At 43.2% G+C, this 20,804-nt stretch overlaps 1 protein-coding gene across 1 annotated transcript in view; it reads left to right on the top strand.

Moving 5' to 3' along the window:
- Positions 1–1,955: 1,955 nt before the first annotated feature.
- The window catches only part of LOC122563931 (multidrug and toxin extrusion protein 1-like), a 192,997-nt gene continuing 174,148 nt past the window's right edge, over positions 1,956–20,804 (top strand). The window contains exons 1-2 of the mRNA XM_043718200.1: positions 1,956–1,987; positions 5,521–5,622. Coding sequence (XP_043574135.1) covers positions 5,533–5,622 — 90 coding nt within the window. The 5' untranslated portion in view covers positions 1,956–1,987; positions 5,521–5,532. The remainder of the gene's footprint in view (positions 1,988–5,520; positions 5,623–20,804) is intronic.

Raw genomic sequence — 20,804 nt, 5'->3', positions numbered from 1 at the left:
GGTTCACCTGGTTGATCTCATTATAATCACTGCAGCATTGTTGCAGTTTAAGTGTTGAAGATGTCTGTGTCTAGCTTGCATTTATTTAAGGTCACTTTTATCTTGAAAATCCTTTTATCTTGAAAATCTTCTCTGTGAATTCAATTCATTTTTAATTCAATCATATTTGCTTAGGCAGAGAAGTTCTAATTTTTCCTTCCAATTTCCACAACCAGGGCGTCACAGTCTAAAGACATGACTTAAGCCAGTGAGGACTGTGATGGGGAGAAATGTCTCCACCCAGAGAATGGGCAGCCTGTGGAATTCACTTCCACAGGAAGTGGTTAGGGCCAAAACATTGAATGGTTTCAAGATGGAGTTGTGTGTGGCTCTTATGGTGAGAGATTTCAAAGGATATGGAGAGAACACAGCTCCATGGTCCTGGATTGGATGGTCAGCTATGATTATACAAAATGGTGAAGCAAGTTTGAGGGGCTGTTTGATCTGTTCCTGCTCTTCCTTCCTGTGTTTCTATGTCTCTCACAGCTACTTCGCCTCATCCTTCACTCTTCTGTATCTGTAATATTTGAGATAATATGTATTTGTCAAGTTGTCGAATTTAAGGGCTAAGTTTAGACAAAGAGTCACAGAGGCTTACAGCATGGAAACAGGCCCTTCAGCCCAACATGTCCATGCTGCCCAGTTTTCACAGTTACATTAATCCCACTTGTCTGTCTTTGGTCCATATCCCTTCACACCCATCCCATCCACGTACCTGTCCAATGTTTCTTAAATAATGGAACTATGCTTGCCTCCACCAAAACCTCTGGCAGCATGTTCTACTCACAACCTCTGTGTGGTAACATTATCCCTCTGGACCCTTTTGTATCTCTCCCCTTTCATCTTAAAGCTATGCCCTCTAGTTTTAGACTCCCCTACCCAGGGGAAAAGCTGTTGGCTCTCTATTTTATCTATGCCTCTCATGATTTTATAAACCTCTACAAGGTCACCCTTCCTAGACTCCAGGAAAAAAGGTCCCAGCCTTTCCAACCTCTCCTTATAACTCAAACTTTCTTTCCAACCATGAGACAACACTGTCACAGAACCTTCATCACATCAATTGCAATGGTTTGGGGAAGAACACTCATGACCAGCTTCTCATGGTTTGACCAGGAGCAGCGAATATGGATGTTTCAGTGAAATCCGTATCCTGAGAGTGAAGTATAAAGCATACTAAGGTACGCAAGTGAATCTCAGTGACCTTATTCCAGAAGCAACCATTGAACCTCAAGTCACTCCAACAGAAATAATGTAAGTACATCTGGGTTCACATGCTACAGAGGCTACTGGGTATATCCTTCACCCCAGAGACATAATACTGAAGCTGATACCAACCAACACTGCAGCATTGAAGAATTGTTCATTCGCTACGTTTTGTTCACTACTGAAATGGAACTTTTAAACACGTACACAGTCAACTTACAAAACTTGCAAAAGCAAAATGCTGCACTTGGTGGAAATCTGAAATAAACAGAGCAAATTGCCAGGTCAGTCAGCGTTTCAAAGAGATAAGCTGAGCTAACATTTTCATCAAAACCCTAACCCCCAAGATCCCAACCCTATAATTAATATTTGATTTCTTAAACGCAACAGTCCTGCAAAGATTCTGAATCCTCAATGTCAATGTCGATCTCTGGAAGAACAATTTTATTTTAGATGTTAAACCCTTATCAAAAGACTGGGTGTAGAAATAGATCTAAACATGCATACAGAGATTACATTGGTGTGGGTGGGGGTGGGGGGGGGGGGGGGGGGGGGTGGGGGCGCGGTGGGGAGGTATTCAAATAAGTGAAATCAAATAACTAGTTTATTTTGTTTTCAGTGAGGGATCAGAAGAATGGAAAAACCAAAGTATTTAATCCCTGGGAATGCTGCACAGATGTGTGGAACCTGTGGAGAGGAACTCCTGAGGAAAATAAAAGAATTGAAACCAACCAACTTCTGGCAGGTAGCAAAATGTATTTCCAGACTTGCTGGGCCAATGGTGAGTTTACACTTGCTGGCACCATATTATTTACAGATTTTTTTTAAAAAATCAACTTTTTCAGATTGTGACAAAGCTGCTCCTTTAACAAGGTTATACTGTGCTTTGTTTTTTTTTAAGAGAATGACACAGACTCTGAGAAATCTGAGGTGAAGGGTTTTATGGCCAAGTTGATAATAGCTAACAGATACTGCCTCAGACAGAAGGCTTTCAAGTTAAAAAAAAGCACTTGTACAATGAAAGGGGTGTGGCCAGTTCTCCCAGCTCAGTTATTCTCTGGTTTGGTTTGCCTTTGGCAGGTAGTTTGAAGAAAGATTACTGAACCCACAGAATCAGGTCTAGGCTAGTACTCCCTCTCTCTCTGACATCTCTCCTCTGGTGTTTGATTTTACCTTTTGTGCCAAGGGATGTTTATGGGGATTGTTGCAAGTATTTGGAACAACATCATTAATTTGGGATAGTCTGTTGGGTTTTCAGACAGGGGTAAGTTGTTCGGTATTCTATTTGCTGTTGTTTATGATTCATTCGGTAATCTTGTAAGTAAATACTGTCTTGTTTAAAAGTAAGTGGTTTGACCAACTGCATCACTCCTGGAATATCCACTATACACCTGCTTAAAACAACTAGCAAAGTTAGGGTCTGGGCTACTGTCTTAAAATGTTTTGAGGGGCCAGGCCTGGTCCATAACAAGATGTACTATTCCACATCTCTGTAGCAACGGATATTGAACCCAAACCTTCCTCACTCAGAGGTAGGGACACTGCCACTGCATCAGCAGACCTTTACCATCATTGTTATACACTGCACTCTCATAGAATTATAGGATCCTTACAGCATGGGATCAGGCCATCTAATCCACACTGACTCTCCACAGAGTATCCTGCCCAGATCCATATCCCTGCTTACATGGGCAGGTGATGGTGTAACGGTACTATCCCTGGACCAATAAATCCAGAGACCCAGGTAGTGATCTGCTGGATCAGGTTTCAATCCTATAGATGGTGGCATGTGAATTTTATTTTTACAAAAACGTCAGTGCTTAAGAGTCTGACGATGATCATGAAACCTTTTCTAACTTCATTCATAAAAATATCTCTATGTATACACACATATATATATATATATGTAGTCACTAAGGCAGTTTGGTTCTGTGCAATATGAAGAAAATAAACAAACATTGGAGTTTGACTCTATCCAACAAACAACCAAAGGCATCTCTTACTTGTGCAGGACTATATCTGCATATATCTGAGGTACCAGGAGGGTCTGATAACTGAACAGACCCCTGTTACCTTCAGTAGGAAGACCTCAGACAGTGGTCTTTCCCCACTGCACCTTGTCTACAGCTGCCCCAGGCTTTAGTATGTCCCTCAGCACGTGCTCCTGGACCTTGGAATGGGTCAGTCTGCAGCACTCGGTCAGCGTCAACTCCTTGCTCTGGAAGACCAACAAGTTTCGGGCAGACCAAAGAGCTTCTTTCACCGAGTTTTCCAATGGCTGGAAAAGCCCAATGTTGTTGAGGGGAAGAAGCTGCTATTCTGGCCTGGTTCTACATGTGAGCCCATCCCCAGAGCGATGTGGTTGACTCTGGGTAATAAACGCTGGCCTAGCCAATGACGTCCTTATCCCATGACTGATTCAAAAAGAAATATGTTCCTGTGACACCTTACAACTGCCAGCTCCTATGCATAAATGAATAAATAAAACTGTATTAACTTGGCATCTTGCCCCATTAATATGCAGCCTCCTGTCCAACCACCCACTACGAGCAAATTAGTCACTGAGAATTCTTGATGTGAAAGTTGGTGAAGAAACTGGGTGACTATCAGCTTGCCTCTGGCCTCAAAGAGCTCTCAATGTGGTCACCACATGACAGTGTCTAACCATCCACAGGCACCAGCTCCACCCAGCCTTGCCCACAGACATTGGCATCCTGATAATTGCCAACTCCTCTGGATCCTCACGGCACCACACCTGTCCACTTGTAGGAAGCTTAGGGATTACAGGTCTGCAACTTCCTCGTTAGTGTAGTGGTTAGTGTCACTTGGGTGACTGGAGTTCAATTCCCTGATGGGCAGTGTGTCATTCTGGGCAGGCAATGGCATACTGGCCTTGTGACCTAGGCTAACGTTCGGCAATGTGAGTGTGTATCCCACTGCAGTAGATGGTGAAATTTGAATTCAGGAAAAGAAACTATGTGTCATTGAGTGTATTTAAGACAGAGATGGATAGATTCTTGATTGGTAAGGGGTTCAAAGGTTACAGGGAGGAGACAGGAGAATACGGTTGAGAAACATATTAGCCATTATGGAATAGCAGAGTAGGGTTGATAGGCCGAACGATACTCCTATACCTTGAGGTATTACGCATTGCAGGGCACACCAGTTAAGAATTGCAAAGCTGCAGCAAGGACATGGCACACACAGACAGACACCCTCCTCTACCTTCCCCAGCCATACCCTACAATCAGGCAGCTGTCATTGAGTCATAGAGATGTGCAGCACAGAAACAGATCCTTTGGTCCAACTCATCCATGCCAATGAGAAATCTAATCTGACCTATTCCCATTTGCCCGCACGTGGCCCCTATTCCTCTAAACCCTTCCTATTCATATACCCATCCAGATGCCTTTTAAATGTTGTCATTGTACCAGCCTCCACTACTTGCTCTGGCAGCTCATTCCATACACACACCACCATGTGATTGAAAACATTCTTTAGGTTACTTTTAAATTTTTCCCTTCTCACCTTAAACGTTTGCCGTCTTGTTTTGGACTCGTCCACCCCAGGGAAAAGATCGTGTCTATTCACTCTATCCATGCCCCTCATGATTTTATGAACTTCTATAAGGTCACCCCTCAGCCTCCGATGCTCGGGGAAGACAGCCCCAGCCTGTTCAGTCTCTCCCTGTAGCTGGTTCTTGCTGGTTAGCAGCCCTCAGTCAAGGGGACACACATCTTACTGTACAACATGTCAATCTCACACTGCATCCTGGGAGCTGTGAGGCCTTTCAAGAAAAACAGGGGAACTAGACGTAGGCCTGACAGGGGCAGGTCATTCATGAGTCAAGAGTGTGGCGCTGGAAAAGCACAGCAGGTCAGGCAGCATCCGAGGAGCAGGAGAATCAACATTTCGGTCAGAAGACCATCATCAGGAGCCTTTGTCAGGAAAGAAACCCTCCAGGAAACTCAGTAAGAACTGAGCCAAAGAAAGTTAGATTCAGCCCAGTTTATGTTCACTTTATGTCTCCCAATATTTGAATCTTCAAACACAGTGAATTTTTTACCTGGATCACCTTTTTAACTTTTTCTGCACAATCTTGAAAACTTCAATGAAATTGTTTGAAAACCACATTATCCTTTAGGGTTGAGAAAAAAGACAATTGCTTTCAGTATGAGGTAGTATCAGTGTAATTTGATTGATTATTTTAATAATTAAGGGTTTGATCAAAATTAACTGACCGGTGCATGTTATTTCTCATTCGTTTTCCTTTTGCAGGTTTTGTCACAGATGGTGACAGTTCTCATAAATATCGTCAACTCTATGTTCTGTGGACATTTGGGAAAAATTGCATTGGGCGCTGTCAGTCTTGCCATAGCGGTAAGTTTTGTGTTGAGAATGTGCACATTTATTGATCCTAATATCTCCTGTATAAAATAGTGATGAAATTGCATTGCTTCCTATCAGTGCCAAGCTCAGTGCCGTTACCAGCTGATGAACTGCTTCTTGTGAAAAAGTCTGGTCTCTACCTGCTGCTCTCAATGGAAGGGCAACTGGAGCCCAGCAGCTGCTTCAGTGCCCCCCCCCAGGCTAAAGACCAGGAACATCAGCTCGGCATTCCAGCTCATCACCATTCTCCATGAGCCATTCTGGAAGTCCCATGGGTGTGGGGGACATTGGGTGAGGGTGAGATTGGGCTCCGTCTTAATGCCCTCCATGGGAGATCACCCTCTGGCAGTCACTTGGCCGACACAGGAGGATGGGTCACTTGTAAATTGTGCAGATTATCAGGGTCTGCTGAGCACCGTGGAGTTATATCAACATTACATTTGCCTGAAAACATTCTTTCGGTTACTTTTAAATCTTTCCCCTCTCACCTTAAACGTTTGCTGTCTTGTTTTGGACTCGCCCACCCCAGGGAAAAGATCTTGCCTATTCACTCTACCCAGGTCCCTCATGATTTTATAAACTTCTATAAGGTCACCCCTCAGCCTTCGATGCACGGGGAAAACAGCCCCAGCCTGTTCAGTCTCTCCCTGTAGCTGGTTCTTGCTGGTCAACAGCCCTCAGTCAAGGGGACACACATCTTACTGTACAACATGTCAATCTCACGCTGCATCCTGGGAGCTGTGAGGCCTTTCAAGAACAACAGTGGAACTAGACGTAGGCCTGACAGGGGCAGGTCAAGGGTGTGGCGCTGGAAAAGCACAGCAGGTCAGGCAGCATCCGAGGAGCCGGAGAATCAACATTTCGGTCAGAAGACCTTCATCAGGAGCCTTTGTCAGGAAAGAAACCCTCCAGGAAACTCAGTAAGAACTGAGCCAAAGAAAGTTAGATTCAGCCCAGTTCACTTTATGTCTCCCAATATTTGAATCTTCAAACACAGTGAATTGTTTATCTGGATCACCTTTTTAACTTTTTCTGCACAATCTTGAAAACTTCAATGAAATCGTTTGAAAACCACATTATCCTTTAGGGTTGAGAAAAAAAGGCAATTGCTTTCAGTAAGAGGTAGTATCAGTGTAATTTGATTGATTATTTTAATAATTAAAATTAACTGACCGGTGCATGTTATTTCTCATTCGTTTTCCTTTTGCAGGTTTTGTCACAGATGGTGACAGTTCTCATAAATATTGTCAGCTCTGTGTTCTGTGGACATTTGGGAAAAATTGCATTGGGCGCTGTCAGTCATGCCATAGCGGTAAGTTTTGTGTTGAGAATGTGCACATTTATTGATCCTAATATCTCCTGTATAAAATAGCAATTAAATTGCATTGCTTCCTATCAGTGCCAAGCTCAGTGCCGTTATCAGCTGATGAGCTGCTCCTTGTGCAGACGTCTGGTCTCTACCTGCTGCTCTCAATGGAAGGGCAACTGGAGCCCAGCAGCTGCTTCAGTGGCCCCCCAGGCTAAAAACCAGGAACATCCAGCTCATCACCATTCTCCATGAGCCATTCTGGAAGTCCCATGGGTGTGAGGGACATTGGGTGAGGGCGAGATTGGGCTCCGTCTTAATGCCCTACATGGGGAGATCACCCTCTGGCAGTCACTTGGCCGACACGGGAGTCACTGGTCACTTGTATCAGGCACTCAGCGGCTGGGGAGGGTCTTGGAATGTTACCAACAATAACACCAGCTTTCATTATAGAGCAGCTTTAACACACCGACACATCCCAAGGAACCTTACCGGGTCATTAACAGACACAAACAAGATGGCACCAAGGCAAAGAAGGAAGCTGTTGGATAGGTTCCCAAACATTTGGTCATTGAAGTAGTTTTGCAGAAGTGATCCCAAAGGAAGAGAGATTTAGGGTTCAAATTCCTGAGGGTTAGAGTTAGAGTTAGGGTTAGGGTTAGGGTTAGGGTTAGGGTTAGGGTTAGGGTTAGAGTTAGAGTTAGAGTTAGGGTTAGGGTCAGTGTTAGCATTAGGGTTAGAGTTCGGGTTAGGGTTAGGATTGGGTTAGGGTTTGGGTTAGCGTTAGGGTTAGGGTTCGGATTAGGATTACGGTTAGGATTAGGATTAAAGTTAGGATTAGGATTAAAGTTAGGGTTAGGGTTAGCTTTAGCGTTAAGGTTAGGGTTAGGGTTAATGTTAGCATTTGGGTTAAGATTAGGGTTAGGGTTAGGGTGGAGACAGGGCTGTCATTGGTGGGTTAATTAAGTGGGATTCACAGCACCAACCAGAATTGGAGGAACTCAGGCTGTGCGGAATGATGGAATTCATTCCAGAGGAAGGGAACTTCAGGTTGATGGTGGCATTTAAAAATAAAGATAAGCATCAAAGATGATTCTCAATAGGAGTGAGAGTAACAGGATAGCTTTTCTGGTGGAGTTTAACTTTCCAAATAATGACTGGGAATACTATGGTCCTGGTACTTTACTTGAGTCAGATTCTGTCCATTGTGTGCAGGAGGGTTTCCTGACACAGTATGTAGACCAGCCAACAAAGGGCGAGGCCACTCTGGATTTGGTACTGGGTAATGAACTCAGCCAGGTGTTAGCTTTGGAGGTAGATGAGCACTTTGGTGATAGTGACCACGATTCGGTTATGTTTAGATTAGATTCCCTACCGTATGGAGACAGGTCTTTCTGTCCAACAAGTCCACATTGACCCTCTGAAGAACAACCCATCCTGACCCATTCCCCTACTCTATACTTACCCCTGACTAATGCACCTAACACTATGGGCAATTGAGCATGGCCAATTCACCTAACTTGCACATCTTTGGAATGTGGGAGGAAACCGGAGCACCCGGAGGAAACCCACACAGATACTGGGAGGATGTGCAAACTCCACACAGACAGTCACCCGAGGCTGTGATCGAACCTGGGTCCCTGGTGCTGTGAGGCAGCAGTGCTAACCACTGAGCCACCGTGCCACCCCATAAACTTTGTGATGGAAAGGGATAGGTCTATCCTGCAGGGCGAGAGTTATAGCTGGGAGAAAGGCAATTATGATGTGATTATGCAAAATTTAGAATGCATAGAATGGGGAAGGAAACTGCAGAGGATGAGCAAATTTGAAATATGGAGCTTATTCAAGGACCAGATACTGTGTGCCCTTGGGAAGTATGTACCCCTCAGGCAGGTAGGAAGTTGTCGTGCACAGGAGCCGTGATTTATGAAGAAAGTTGAATCTCTCCTCAAGAGGAAGAAGAAAGCTTATGTTAGGATGATTTGGAGATGCCGGTGTTGGACTGGGGTGTACAAAGTTAAAAATCACACAACCCCAGGTTATAGTCCACCAGGTTTAATTGGAAGCTAGTGTGCTTCCAATTAAACCTGTTGGACTATAACCTGGTATTGTGTGATTTTTAACTATGTTAGGATGAGATGTGATAGCTCAGCTAGGGTGTTTGAGAGTTACAGGTTAGCCAGGAAGGACCAAAAGAGGGAGCTAAGAAGAGCCAGGAGGGGACATGAGAAGCCATTGCCAGTTGGAATCAAGGAAAACCCTAAGGCATTCTATAGCTGTATCAGGAATAAAAGAATGACTAGAGTAAGATTAGGGCTGATCAAGCATAGTAGTGGGAAGTTGTCTGTGGAGTCAGAGGAGATGGGGGAAGTGGTAAATGAATACTTTTTGTCAGTATTCACACGAGAAAAAGACAATGTTGTCGAGGAGAATATTGAGATACTGGTTACGAGACTAGATGGGGTTAAGGTTCACAAGGAGGAGGCGTTAGCAATTCTAGAAAATTTTAAAATAGATAAGTTCCCTGGGCCGGATGGGATTAATCCTAGGATTCTCTGGGAAGCCAGGGAGGTGATTGCTGAGCCTTTGGCTTTGATCTTCATGTCAGCTTTCTCAACGTGAATAGTGCCAGAAGACTAGAGGATAACAAATGTTGTTCCCTTGTTCAAGAAGGGGAGTAGAGATAACCCTGGTAATGATAGAACAGCGAGTCTTACTTTAGTTGTGGTAAAGTGTTGGAAAAGGTTATAAGAGATAGGATTTATAATCATCTGGAAAGGAATAGTTTATTAGGGATAGTCAACACAAACTTTATTGAGTTCTTTGAGAAGGTGACCAAACAGATGGATGAGGGTAAAGCGGTTGATGTGGTGTATATGGATTTCAGTAAGGTATTTGATAAGGTTCCCCATGGTAGGCTATTGCACAAAATATGGAGGCATGGGATTGTGGGTAATTTAGTGGTTTGGATCAGAAGTAGGCTAATTGAAAGGAGACAGAGGGTGGTGGTTGATGGGAAATGTTAATCCTAGAGTTCAGTTACTAGTATGGCAAGGATCTGTTTTGGATCCACTGTTGTTTGTCATTTATATAAATGACCTGGACGAGGGCATAGAGGGATGTGTTAGTAATGACACTAAGGTCAGTAGAATTGTGGATAGTGACGAAGGATGTTGTAGGTTACAGAGGGACATAGATAAGCTGCAGAGCTGGGCTGAGAGATGGCAAATGGAGTTTAATGTGGAAAAGTGAGGTGATTCACTTTGGAAGGAGTAACAGGAATACAGAGTACTGGGCTAATGTTAAGACTCTTGGTAGTGTAGATGAGTAGAGAGATCTTGGTGTCCAGATACATAGTTCCTTGAAATTTACCACCCAGGTTGATAGGGTTGTTAAGAAGGCATACAGTGTGTTAGCTTTTACTGGTAGAGAGATTGAGTTTTAGAACCATGAGATCATTCTGCAGCTGTATAAAACTCTGGTGCGGCCACATTCGGAGTATTGTGTACAGTTCTGGTCACCGCATTATAGGAAGGATGTGGAAGCTTTGGAAAGGATTCAGTGGAGATTAACTAGGATGTTGCCTGGTATGGAGGGAAGGTCTTATGAGGAAAGGCTAAGGGATTTGAGGCTGTTTTCATTCGAAAGAAGAAGGTTGAGAGGCAACTTAATTGAGACATCTAAAATATTCAGCGGGTTAGATAGGGTGGACAGGGAGAGCCTTTTTCCTCGGATGACAATGGCTAGCACAAGGGAACATTGCTTTAAATTGAGGGGTGATAGATATAGGTCAGACGTTAGAGGTAGTTTCTTTACTCCGAGAGTAGTAGGAGTGTGAAACGCACTGCTTTCAACCGTAGTAGACTCGCCAACTTTAAGGACATTTAAATGGTCCTTGGATAGACATATTGACGAGAATGGAATTGTGTAGGTTAGCTGGGCTTCAGATTGGTTCCACAGGTCGGCGCAACATCGAGGGCTGAAGGGCCTGTACTGTGCTGGAATGTTCTATGTTCGATATTCTAATTCTAAATTGAAGGCCTGGGTGGGTTAGAATCCAATGTAGTTCAATGAACATACAGATCAAGGACGAAGAGGACTTGGTATGAGTCAGGATACAGAGAACAGAGAGCTTTGTACTAAAATAGAAAGTGCTGGAGAAACTCAGCAGGTCTGGCAGCATCTGGTAGAGAGATAGAGCTAATGTTTCAAGTTCTGTCTGAATTCATTCCTAAAATCTGAATGGAAGAGAAAACCGTTTCTTGTTAGAGTGTTAAATGGAATGAAGAATGAAATGTGACTGGGGACTGGGACAGCTTTGAGATACTGTGTGGCAGTTCCGATGGTGAGGAAAATTGGGAGTGTGCAAATGGTGGTGCATGGCACTGAGTGTGGATCACAGGATGCGGTGGGAGCAGTTGTCTGAGGATTGTTGGAAGAATAGAAGATACCTGTAATCCTGGGTGAGTTCGATAGATAAAGGATGGGACTTCATTTGGGAATTGTGCAGGATAAGGCTGTTAGAATACAATTAGGGTTAGGGTTAGTGTTAAGGTTAGAGTTAGGGTTAGGGTTAGGGCAAGGGTTAGGGTTAGACTTAGGGTGAAGTCAGGGCTGTCAATGGTCATCTAATTGAAGTGGAATTTAAAGTACCGACCAGCATTGGAAGAACTCAGGCTGTGGGGGGAGGTGGGACCCATTGCAGAGGAAGGAAACTTCAGGTTGCTGGTGGCTTTTGTAAATAAAGATAACAAGTCTAAAGTTAAGGCTTGGATTGGTGAGGGTCTAAAAAAGTTGAATGAGCATACACGGACGAAGAGGACTTGGTGTGAGTCAGGATACAGAGAACAGAGAGTTTTGTATTTAAACAGAAAGTGCTGGAGAAACTCAGTAGGTTTGGCAGCATCTGGAGAGAGATAGAGCTAATGTTTCAAGTTCTGTCTGAATTGATTCCTTAAAATCTGAATGGAAGAGAAAACCGTTTCTTGTTAGAGTGTCAAATGGAATGAGGAATAAAATGTGACTGGGGACTGGGACAGCTTTGAGATACTGTGTGGCAGTTCCGATGGTGAGGGAAATTGGGAGTGTGCAAGTGGTGGTGCATGGCACTGAGTGTGGATCACAGGGTGCAGTGGGAGCAGTTGTCTGAGGATTGTTGGAAGAATAGAAGATACCTGTAATCCTGGGTGAGTTCGATAGATAAAGGATGGGACTTCATTTGGGAATTGTGCAGGATAAGGCTGAGCCAGGGACAGTCAATGAGGAATCAGACAAGGCTGTGAATGTTTGAGCAAACATTTTATCCAAGATTAGGAAGATGATAGAGAGCAATGAAGGTGAACAAATGAAATAATTAAAATGAAAAAAATCCCATCAAAGAACAAAACTTCAAAAAGGTGCACATTTGGAAGAGACGTGGCTGCAAACCCTGAAGGAAAAGCCAAATACTGCAGGTGCCAGGGTTCAGAGATAAAAGCAGAGAGTGCTGGAGAAACTCAGCAGCTTTGGGGGTATTCATGGAGACAGTGACAGAGCTAACACTTGGTGCGCGAAACGGCTTTCCTTCAGAACTGATTTTCCGATGTCACCCAGTTTATGGAGCTGGAAAGATTGTAGTACGGCCAGGAGACGGTTGGACCCAGTAAAATCCAAAATGTCTGATGGTCACTGATTAAAAGATAGGGAAAAGAATGAAGAGTGAAAACATAAAAGATAATTCTCAATTGTTTTATTTATTTACAAAAGAATCTATCTTTCAGTTAGTTTTAGCCTACTGGTGACACATTGCTAAAGGTCCCTTTCTATTTGTTTGGTACAGATCACAACTATATCGGGTTTCTCTATAGCTGTCGGGTTGTCTACAGCGTGTGACACTCATATCTCAGGGAGGGTCAGCTAACTGCAGGCAGCAATGTCCTCATCATGGAGTCAATAATACTTTGTCATTAACAGAGAAGAATACATCTCCCCATGACTGGCCTTGGGAAGGGTGCAGATTTCAGCCCATGAACTGGGGAAGTATTCAATATAATTCCTAGTCAGTCTTGATGATGTGATCTCAGCCAGGTCTGAGGCTGTAGTGATTTGCCGAAGGAGAAGGTAATGATCCTGAAACTGATTCTGCAAAACAAGAGGTTGGAAGCAAAGTTCATGTTGGGAGGTTGTGTGAAACAGCCAATTACATACCAGTGAACCATCCTACCCTCTAATGGCCCTGCAGAATATTCAGACTGGCCCCAATGAAGCTCAGTTTGCGATATGACACTTAAACATGAGCTGCACCTTTACTGAGCGTGTTCTGATCTCGGTCAAGTCCAGGAACTGTTTCTTTTAATGAAAGAATAACAGACTCTGAGTTATTTACTGAAAGAATGAAGCCATGAAGGTCAACGATTCAAACAAACAAAAGTACTTTTACCAGAGTCGAACAAAGTAAACACGAAATGCTATCTTGGCTATGGATTGGGTTCACATCCTGCCAGCTCCAGGGGGTGGAACAGGTTAATTCGAAAATCTTTATATACTTTCAGACCTTGGATCAGCAATGGTTAAGCATATATTTACAGGTAAGTTGATAAATTATCGATGAAATGGCAGATACAATTGAAGCTCATCTCACAAATTGTCTCTGTAATGTACTCAGTATATATGTCCATCAAGCTCAGGCATTTTCAAAACCCTGTCTTCCTCATGAAGAATCCCTTCTTCTGGCATTGAGTCTGATCCCGAGCAAACAGTAATGAACAGCAAACCCGAGCAGCTCAGGTATGATCTTCACCAGTAACTCAACTTGTCCACAGTATATCCCTTGGACTCTCTTAAAACAAAGATAGATCACCTACTGTGTGGAAGCAGTCCATTCAGCCAACAAAAACCCTCCAAAGAGCATCCCCCATCCCTATAATCCTATATACCCATGGCTAACCCATCCAGGCTGCACACAACGGGGAATTTAGCACAGCCAATCTACCTAACTAACCTGTGTATCTTTGGATTTGTGCGAGGGAATGTACACAGACACAGGGAGAATTTACAAACTCTGTAGCGACAGCCACCAGAGAGTAGAATTGAACCAGGCTGTCTGGGGCTAAGAGGCAGCAGTGCCAACCACTGAGCCACCTGGTGAAAGCTTGTGATAGCAGCCAGTTTGAAGGGGTACACTGTAGAACGTCATGGCTCTCAGATTCAAAGACTCCCATGAGGCCATGCTGCTCTTGATTTTTTTCTTTTTTTAACACCCAATTGGCCATGACAACAGTCCTTTTTTTTCTTATTTATTCCCCAGCACCCATGTTGTGTGTGTGCAGGTGTGAGTCATAGAAATGTACAGCACGGAAACATACCCTTCGGTCCAACCTGTCCATGCCGACCAGATACCCCAACCCAATCTAGTCCCACCTGCCGAAGGTTGGTTTAGCATTGGGTGAAGCAGCCATTCCACAAAATCATGTGACTTGAGCTAAACAATGAGACAAGTCACCTGCTGAATTCGTTGCTGAACTCATTACTAAAGTGAGCTCTTAGGATTTGCAGAAAGAGAGGCCAGAAGATACAAGCAGGTTCAGCTCAGGAGGAAAAAACCTGGACCAGCAGAAACACAGTTTGACATTTTGTAGAGCTGGGAAAGAAGACTTACAATGTTTTAGTAGTTCAAGAGATTAGGGCTGGAATTACCCCCATCTTACAAAAGAGTGAAGGAATGGGTGAGATTCTGAATGATTACTTTGCATCAGTGTTCACGGAGGAGAGGGACATGAATCTTGAGATTAGAGATAGAAGCTTGATTAGTCTGGATCACATTGGCATAAGTAGGGAAGATGTATGGGTAGGCTAGAGGTTATTAAGGTGATCAAATCCCCAAGACCAGATGGGATCTATCCCAGGTTGCTGAGGGAGGCGAGAGAGGAAATAGCTGGGGTCCTGACACATATCTTTATGGCATCCTTAAATACAGGTGAGGTGCCAGAGGACTGGAAGGTTGTTCATGTTGTCTCCCTGTATAAGAAGGGTAGTAGGGATATTCTGGGTAACTACAGACCAGTAAGCCTGATGTCGGTGGTGGGGAAGTTGCTGGAGAGGGTACTGAGGGATAGGGTCTATTTATATTTAGAAAAGAATGGGCTTATCAGTGATAGGCAACATGGTTTTGTGCAGGGAAGATCATGCCGTACCAAGGGTAACCCAGTGAAAGACACAAGGTGCATGAATCTTTATTCAGTTTCCACTACCAGGAAGAAAAGAAACACCCGAGTGGCCAGTGGCAAGCACTGCCCTTGACATCAAAGGGCAATGCTGTGTGATCAAACAGTGAAGGGGAGGGCAGGGGTTAAATCAAAATAGAGTTGAAGGGGGAAATAATGCACTCCACTCCCTGTGGTGCTCAGGCTGCTCTTGAATGTGATACAGCCATCAATAATGTGATTAAGGTCTATAATACATTATTATTTGTGAACGTTGGTAATAAAGTAAGGTCAATGGGATTTTTGGTTTTTCATTCTGTGTAAAAGGTGACTTTATTTTACGAGTCAGGAAGGTTGGTTTAGCATTGGGTGAAGCAGCCATTCCACAAAATCATATGACTTGAGCTAAACAATGAGACAAGTCACCTGCTGAATTCATTGCTGAACTCATTACTAAAGTGAGCTCTTAGGATTTGCAGAAAGAGGGGCCAGAAGACACAAGCAGGTTCAGCTCAGGAGGAACAAACCTGGACCAGCAGAAACACAGTTTGACTTTTTGTAGAGCGGGGAAAGAAGACTTACAATCTTTTAGCAGTTCAAGAGAGTAGGGCTGGAATTACCCCCATCTTACAATGTTTTAGCAATTGAAGAGAATAGGGCTGGAAAAACTCCTATCATTTCTTAGAAATCAGTGATGAAAAGCCAGTGAATTAACCCAGGAGTTGTAACCCGGGCAGAGAGCGTAATGGGGAGAATCCCATCTGATGAATGTATAGATAGATGCTGAAAGGAAATATTTCTGACTGGATGAGTTAAGAAATTAAGGAACGAATACAGAAGTGATACTTCCCTAGGGATTGAGTGTCTGTGAAGAAAATGTGTTGAATTTTCATTTTTTTTCTGGTTTATCCAATCTTTCCAAATGCATAGATATACCCTTTCTTTTATAAAATAAACTTGTGTTATTTTGTTAAGAGTACACTCACAGCCTCATGTGAACATGTGCAATGGCTGATCATCATGGTTACCAATTTGCACGAATAAAACTTAAATCCATCGAGCCTAATTTCACTCTGGGACCTGATTGTTACAGTGTTGGTCAGATGGGATCTTCACAATACCAAGTCTTTGTCCTGATTTCCAGACGTACGGCAGTAAGAATCTGAAGCGAATTGGAATGATTCTCCAAAGAGGGATTCTCATTCTCCTGATCGCCTGCTTCCCCTGCTGGGCTCTCTTCATCAACACCGAGCACATCCTGTTGGCTTTGAAACAGTCTCCTGCGGTAGCCAAGTGAGAATTATATGTTTTTTTCTATTACAAAAGCGAAAGAAAAAAATGGAATTTGAATAAAAGACAGAAGACCAGCCAATGAGTTAATGGCTGAGTGTGTGTGAGTGACTGAACACAAGACTGAGGAACTGAGACTGAACTATCCCGAGATTGAAGCTCACATCTTTGATACAAATTTGGTCTCAATGTCAGAATTGCTGCTTGTTTGATTCTTTAGAAAATAAATTGATTCAAGCATTCAATTTTTCAATGTATAATTTCAGTTACATCACACTGCAAATTTTTGCTATAAATTCTGTGTGTTAGGATTGAGCCCTCCACTACCACCTGATGAAGGAGCGACGCTCCAAAAGCTAGTGTGCTTCCAATTAAACCTGTTGGACTATAACCTGGTGTTGTGTGATCTTTAACTTTGTACACCCCAGTCCAACACCGGCATCTCCAAATCATTCCTCACTCAAGTGCCTCACATGTGTGAGACCTTCCATCTTGGGAAACTGGTTGTCACACGTTTCTCACACAACATTACTGAGGATGATAACAGTATTTCACCGTACCTCCTCCAGTCCTGCCCAATCTTCAGCCATCCTAGTTGATTCAGTGACAGTAAAACTTGTTCATTTAATTAATGAGATGTTTAGGGAACCCTTTAAAACTCACAGGAGAGAATCGTATTTATATTGCACCTTTCAATACCTCATGATTTCTAAAGCACTCCTCACTGAAGCATTTTAGAACTACAGTCATTGTTGTAAGATAGGAAGCTCTGCAGTGAATGTGCACACAGCAAGCTCCCACAAAACAGCAAAGCAATAAATCACCAGGTAATTGGCTTTTTCGATATTGGTTCACCAAGAAACATTGGCCTGGAAGGAAGAAAAGTCAATTGATCTTCAAATTAGTGCCTTTGGAGCTCTTCTGTGCATCTGACAGGGCAGAGAGTGTGCAGATTAAGGCAGAAACATAGGAACGGCAGGATGCCATTCAGCCCTTTGAGCGTGCTCTGCCAATCATTGTGATCGTGGCTGATTATCCAACTCAATCGCCTGTTCCTGCTAATCCCCCAGATTCTTTGATCCCTACGTGTGGGACCCAACCCCTTCATTCTCTGGATGAAGATATTTCTCCTCATCTGAGTTCTAAATAATTCATCCCATATCCTTAGGCTGTAAAACCATAAGACCATAAGACATAGGAGCAGAAGTTAGGCCATTCAGCCCATTGAGTCTGCCCCACCATTCAATCATGGCTGATAGGTTTCTCAACCCTAATCTCCTGTTTTCTCCCCAAAAGCCTTGATCCCCTTGATGCGCAAGAACCTATCAATCTCAGTCTTAAATGACCTGGCTTCGACAGCCTTCGGTGGCAGTGAATTCCAGAGATTCACCGCTGTATGACCCTGGTTCTGGACTTCCTGGTCATTGTGAACATCCTTCCCGCATCGTCCCTGTCCACTCCTGATTGGATTTTACAGACCTCCATGTGATTCTCCCCTCATTCTTCTAAACTCCAGCGAATATCATCCTAACCGATTCAACCTCTCCTCATATGTCAGTCCCATCATCCTTGGAATTAATCTTGTAAATCCGCATTGCACTGCCTCTGGAGCAAGAACATCCCTTCTCAGGATGGATGGCGTTGCTGCTCACAGCTTCAGGATCCTGGATTCGATCCAAGCCTTGGGTGACTGATTGTCTGGAGTTTGCATATTCTCCCTGTGTCTGCATGGTTTTCTACCCACTATCCAAAGGTGTGCAGGTTAGGTGGATTGGCCATTGTATCCTGGGATGTCTAGGTTAGGTAGAACTAGCCTATGAGTATAGACCTTGGATATTTCAAGTTCAAGGTAGCTTGGCTCATACAGAACCTGTGTGAAAAGCCAGTAGTCGTGTTGAACATAATCCACGTGCACTGCTGAGTAGGTAGTAGGTGGTTACCACTGCCCTCTCAAGCATGATTAGAATGGGATGATAAATTAAGAAAGATCCAATAGCATTGCCATCCCATTACACAATCCTTAAAAATCCGAATCACAAGTCTGATTGAAATGTAGCTTTATTTTCTGTTTCAATAATGATTGCTGTATTAACTTCCGCTGATTATTTTCCAGGCAGCAGGTCTTTATGAATTGGAGAGCAAATACCGACAGAACCAGGTTAAGTCACTGCATGTGAGATTCATTCATAATTACAGCATGATATCATTGGGAGTTATCAGTTTCACATTCCTTACACTGACAGTCAATTGGAAACAGAGAGAAGATTCATAATATTTCAGGAACTAATTTGGAAGGGTTGTCATGAATACAAAGTATTAACACCACAGAAACAGGCCATTCTGCCCAATAGATCCATACTGGTGCTTGTGCTCCTTCTCCCATTGTTTTCCATCTTACTGATCAACATATCATTTAATTCCTTTCTCCTGTGTGTGTCATCTCTAGCTTCACCTTAACTATGTCAATGCAGTTCACCTCAACTCTTTGCATCTAATTAAAAGTAATTTGTTTCTTAATTTGAAGGAACTGTTGTGGACCAGGCCAGAACACCTCTAAACATTTCAAGAAAAGTAGCCCAGACCCTAACTTTGCTAGTTGTTTTAAGCAGGGTCCATGCTGTATATCTCTATGACTCTATGACTATGAATCTAGAGTGGATATTCCAGGAGGGATGCAGCTGGTCAAGCCACTTAGTTTTAAACAAGACAGAATTTATTTGCAAGATTACCAAATGAAGCAAAAACAAAAGAGAACAGATTTTAGAATAACTTATCCTATCCAAAAACCCAACAGATTATCCTAACTTTCCAAATTCCTGCAACAATCCCCATAAATACCCCTTGGCACAAAGGGTAAAATCAAACATCGGGTCTTATAGAAGAGAGAAAGAGAGAGAGAGATGGCAGCATGGAACACCTTCTTCCATGGAGCTGTTTCTTGGATCAGCAGCCTCAAACCTCCTGCTTTCAAGGAACAGCCAGAGTGCTAAAAACCAAACTCAACCAGAGAAAAGCTGAGCTGGGAGAAGTGGTCACTCCCCTTTCACTGTACACGTGTTTTTTTCTTAAACTAAAAAGCTTTTTGCCTGAGGCAATATCTGTTAGCTATAATCAAAGTGGCACTAAAACCCGTCAAAGCCAGACCTCTCGGCAACTCGGCATTTATGACCCCACTGAAAATAAAACAAGGGTAACATAACCTTGTTAAAGGAGCAACTCCATCACAGAACCAAACCACAATAATTTCCATCTCAATAAAACAAATGACAGCTGATGCTGAAAATCTAAAACAAGGACAGGAATTGTTGTACAAATGCAGCAGATCTGGCAGCATCCATGGAGAGAAAACATAATTAAAAGAGTGACCCCTCTTCAGAACGTTCCTGTCCAAAGATGCTTTCAGCCCTGCTGAGATTCTCCAATAATTTCTGTTTCTGTTTCATTTCCCTCTTCACCATCTCTCAGGTGATTTTATTTAGTTGTTGAAGTCATGGATGTTGGTGAGGAGATGATCTGCTGAAAATATGTTGGGTGAGAAATTGGAATGCATCTTGTCAACGTTGGACACTTCAATCATTGAGTCATAGAGTCATATAGTACAGAAACAGATCCTTCAGTCCAAACAGTACATGTTGACCATTATTCCAAACGAAACTGCTTTTACCTTCCTGTGCTTGGCACATATCCCTCCAAATGTTTCCTATTCATGTTCTTACCCAAATATCTTTTAAATGTTGTAACTGGACCGGCATCCACCACTTGCTCTGCAAGTTCAATTCACACACAAAACACTCTCTGTGTAAAAAAGTTATCCCTGTTTTCTTTATTAAATCTTTATCTTAACCCTTTAAAAACATGTCACCTAATCTTGCAATCTCCTACAAGAGAGAAAAGACACCTGCCATTCACCTTATCTATGCCCTTCATATACAAGGTCACCCTCAACTTTCTACACTCCACTGAAAGAGGTCCAAAAGCCTCCATTCCAGACAAGATCCTGGTAAATCTTTTCTGGATCCTCTCCAGCTTGACAATATCCTTCCTATAACAGGGTCACCAGAACGGCACACAGTACTCCAAAACAGGTCTCACCAACGTCCTGTACAACCATAACATGATGTTCCAGCTCCTATACTCAAAGGGCTGAGCAATGAAGGCAAGTGTGTTAATCACCTCCTTAACCACCCTGTCTCCATGTGATGCAAACTACGAAGAATTATGTGCTTGAACCCCTAGATGTCGCTGTTCTGCAAGACTACCCAAGGAGGAGAAAGTGAGGACTGCAGATGCTGGAGATCAGAGCTGGAAATGTGTTGCTGGAAAAGCGCAGCAGGTCAGGCAGCATCCAGGGAACACGAGAATCGACGTTTCGGGCATAAGCCCTTCTTCAGGAATGA

The sequence above is a fragment of the Chiloscyllium plagiosum genome, chromosome 28 (genome assembly GCF_004010195.1).
Source record: "Chiloscyllium plagiosum isolate BGI_BamShark_2017 chromosome 28, ASM401019v2, whole genome shotgun sequence".
NCBI lineage: Eukaryota > Metazoa > Chordata > Chondrichthyes > Orectolobiformes > Hemiscylliidae > Chiloscyllium > Chiloscyllium plagiosum.
Note: the sequence above shows the minus strand (reverse complement) of the source record. Positions and strands in the feature narration are given on the sequence as shown.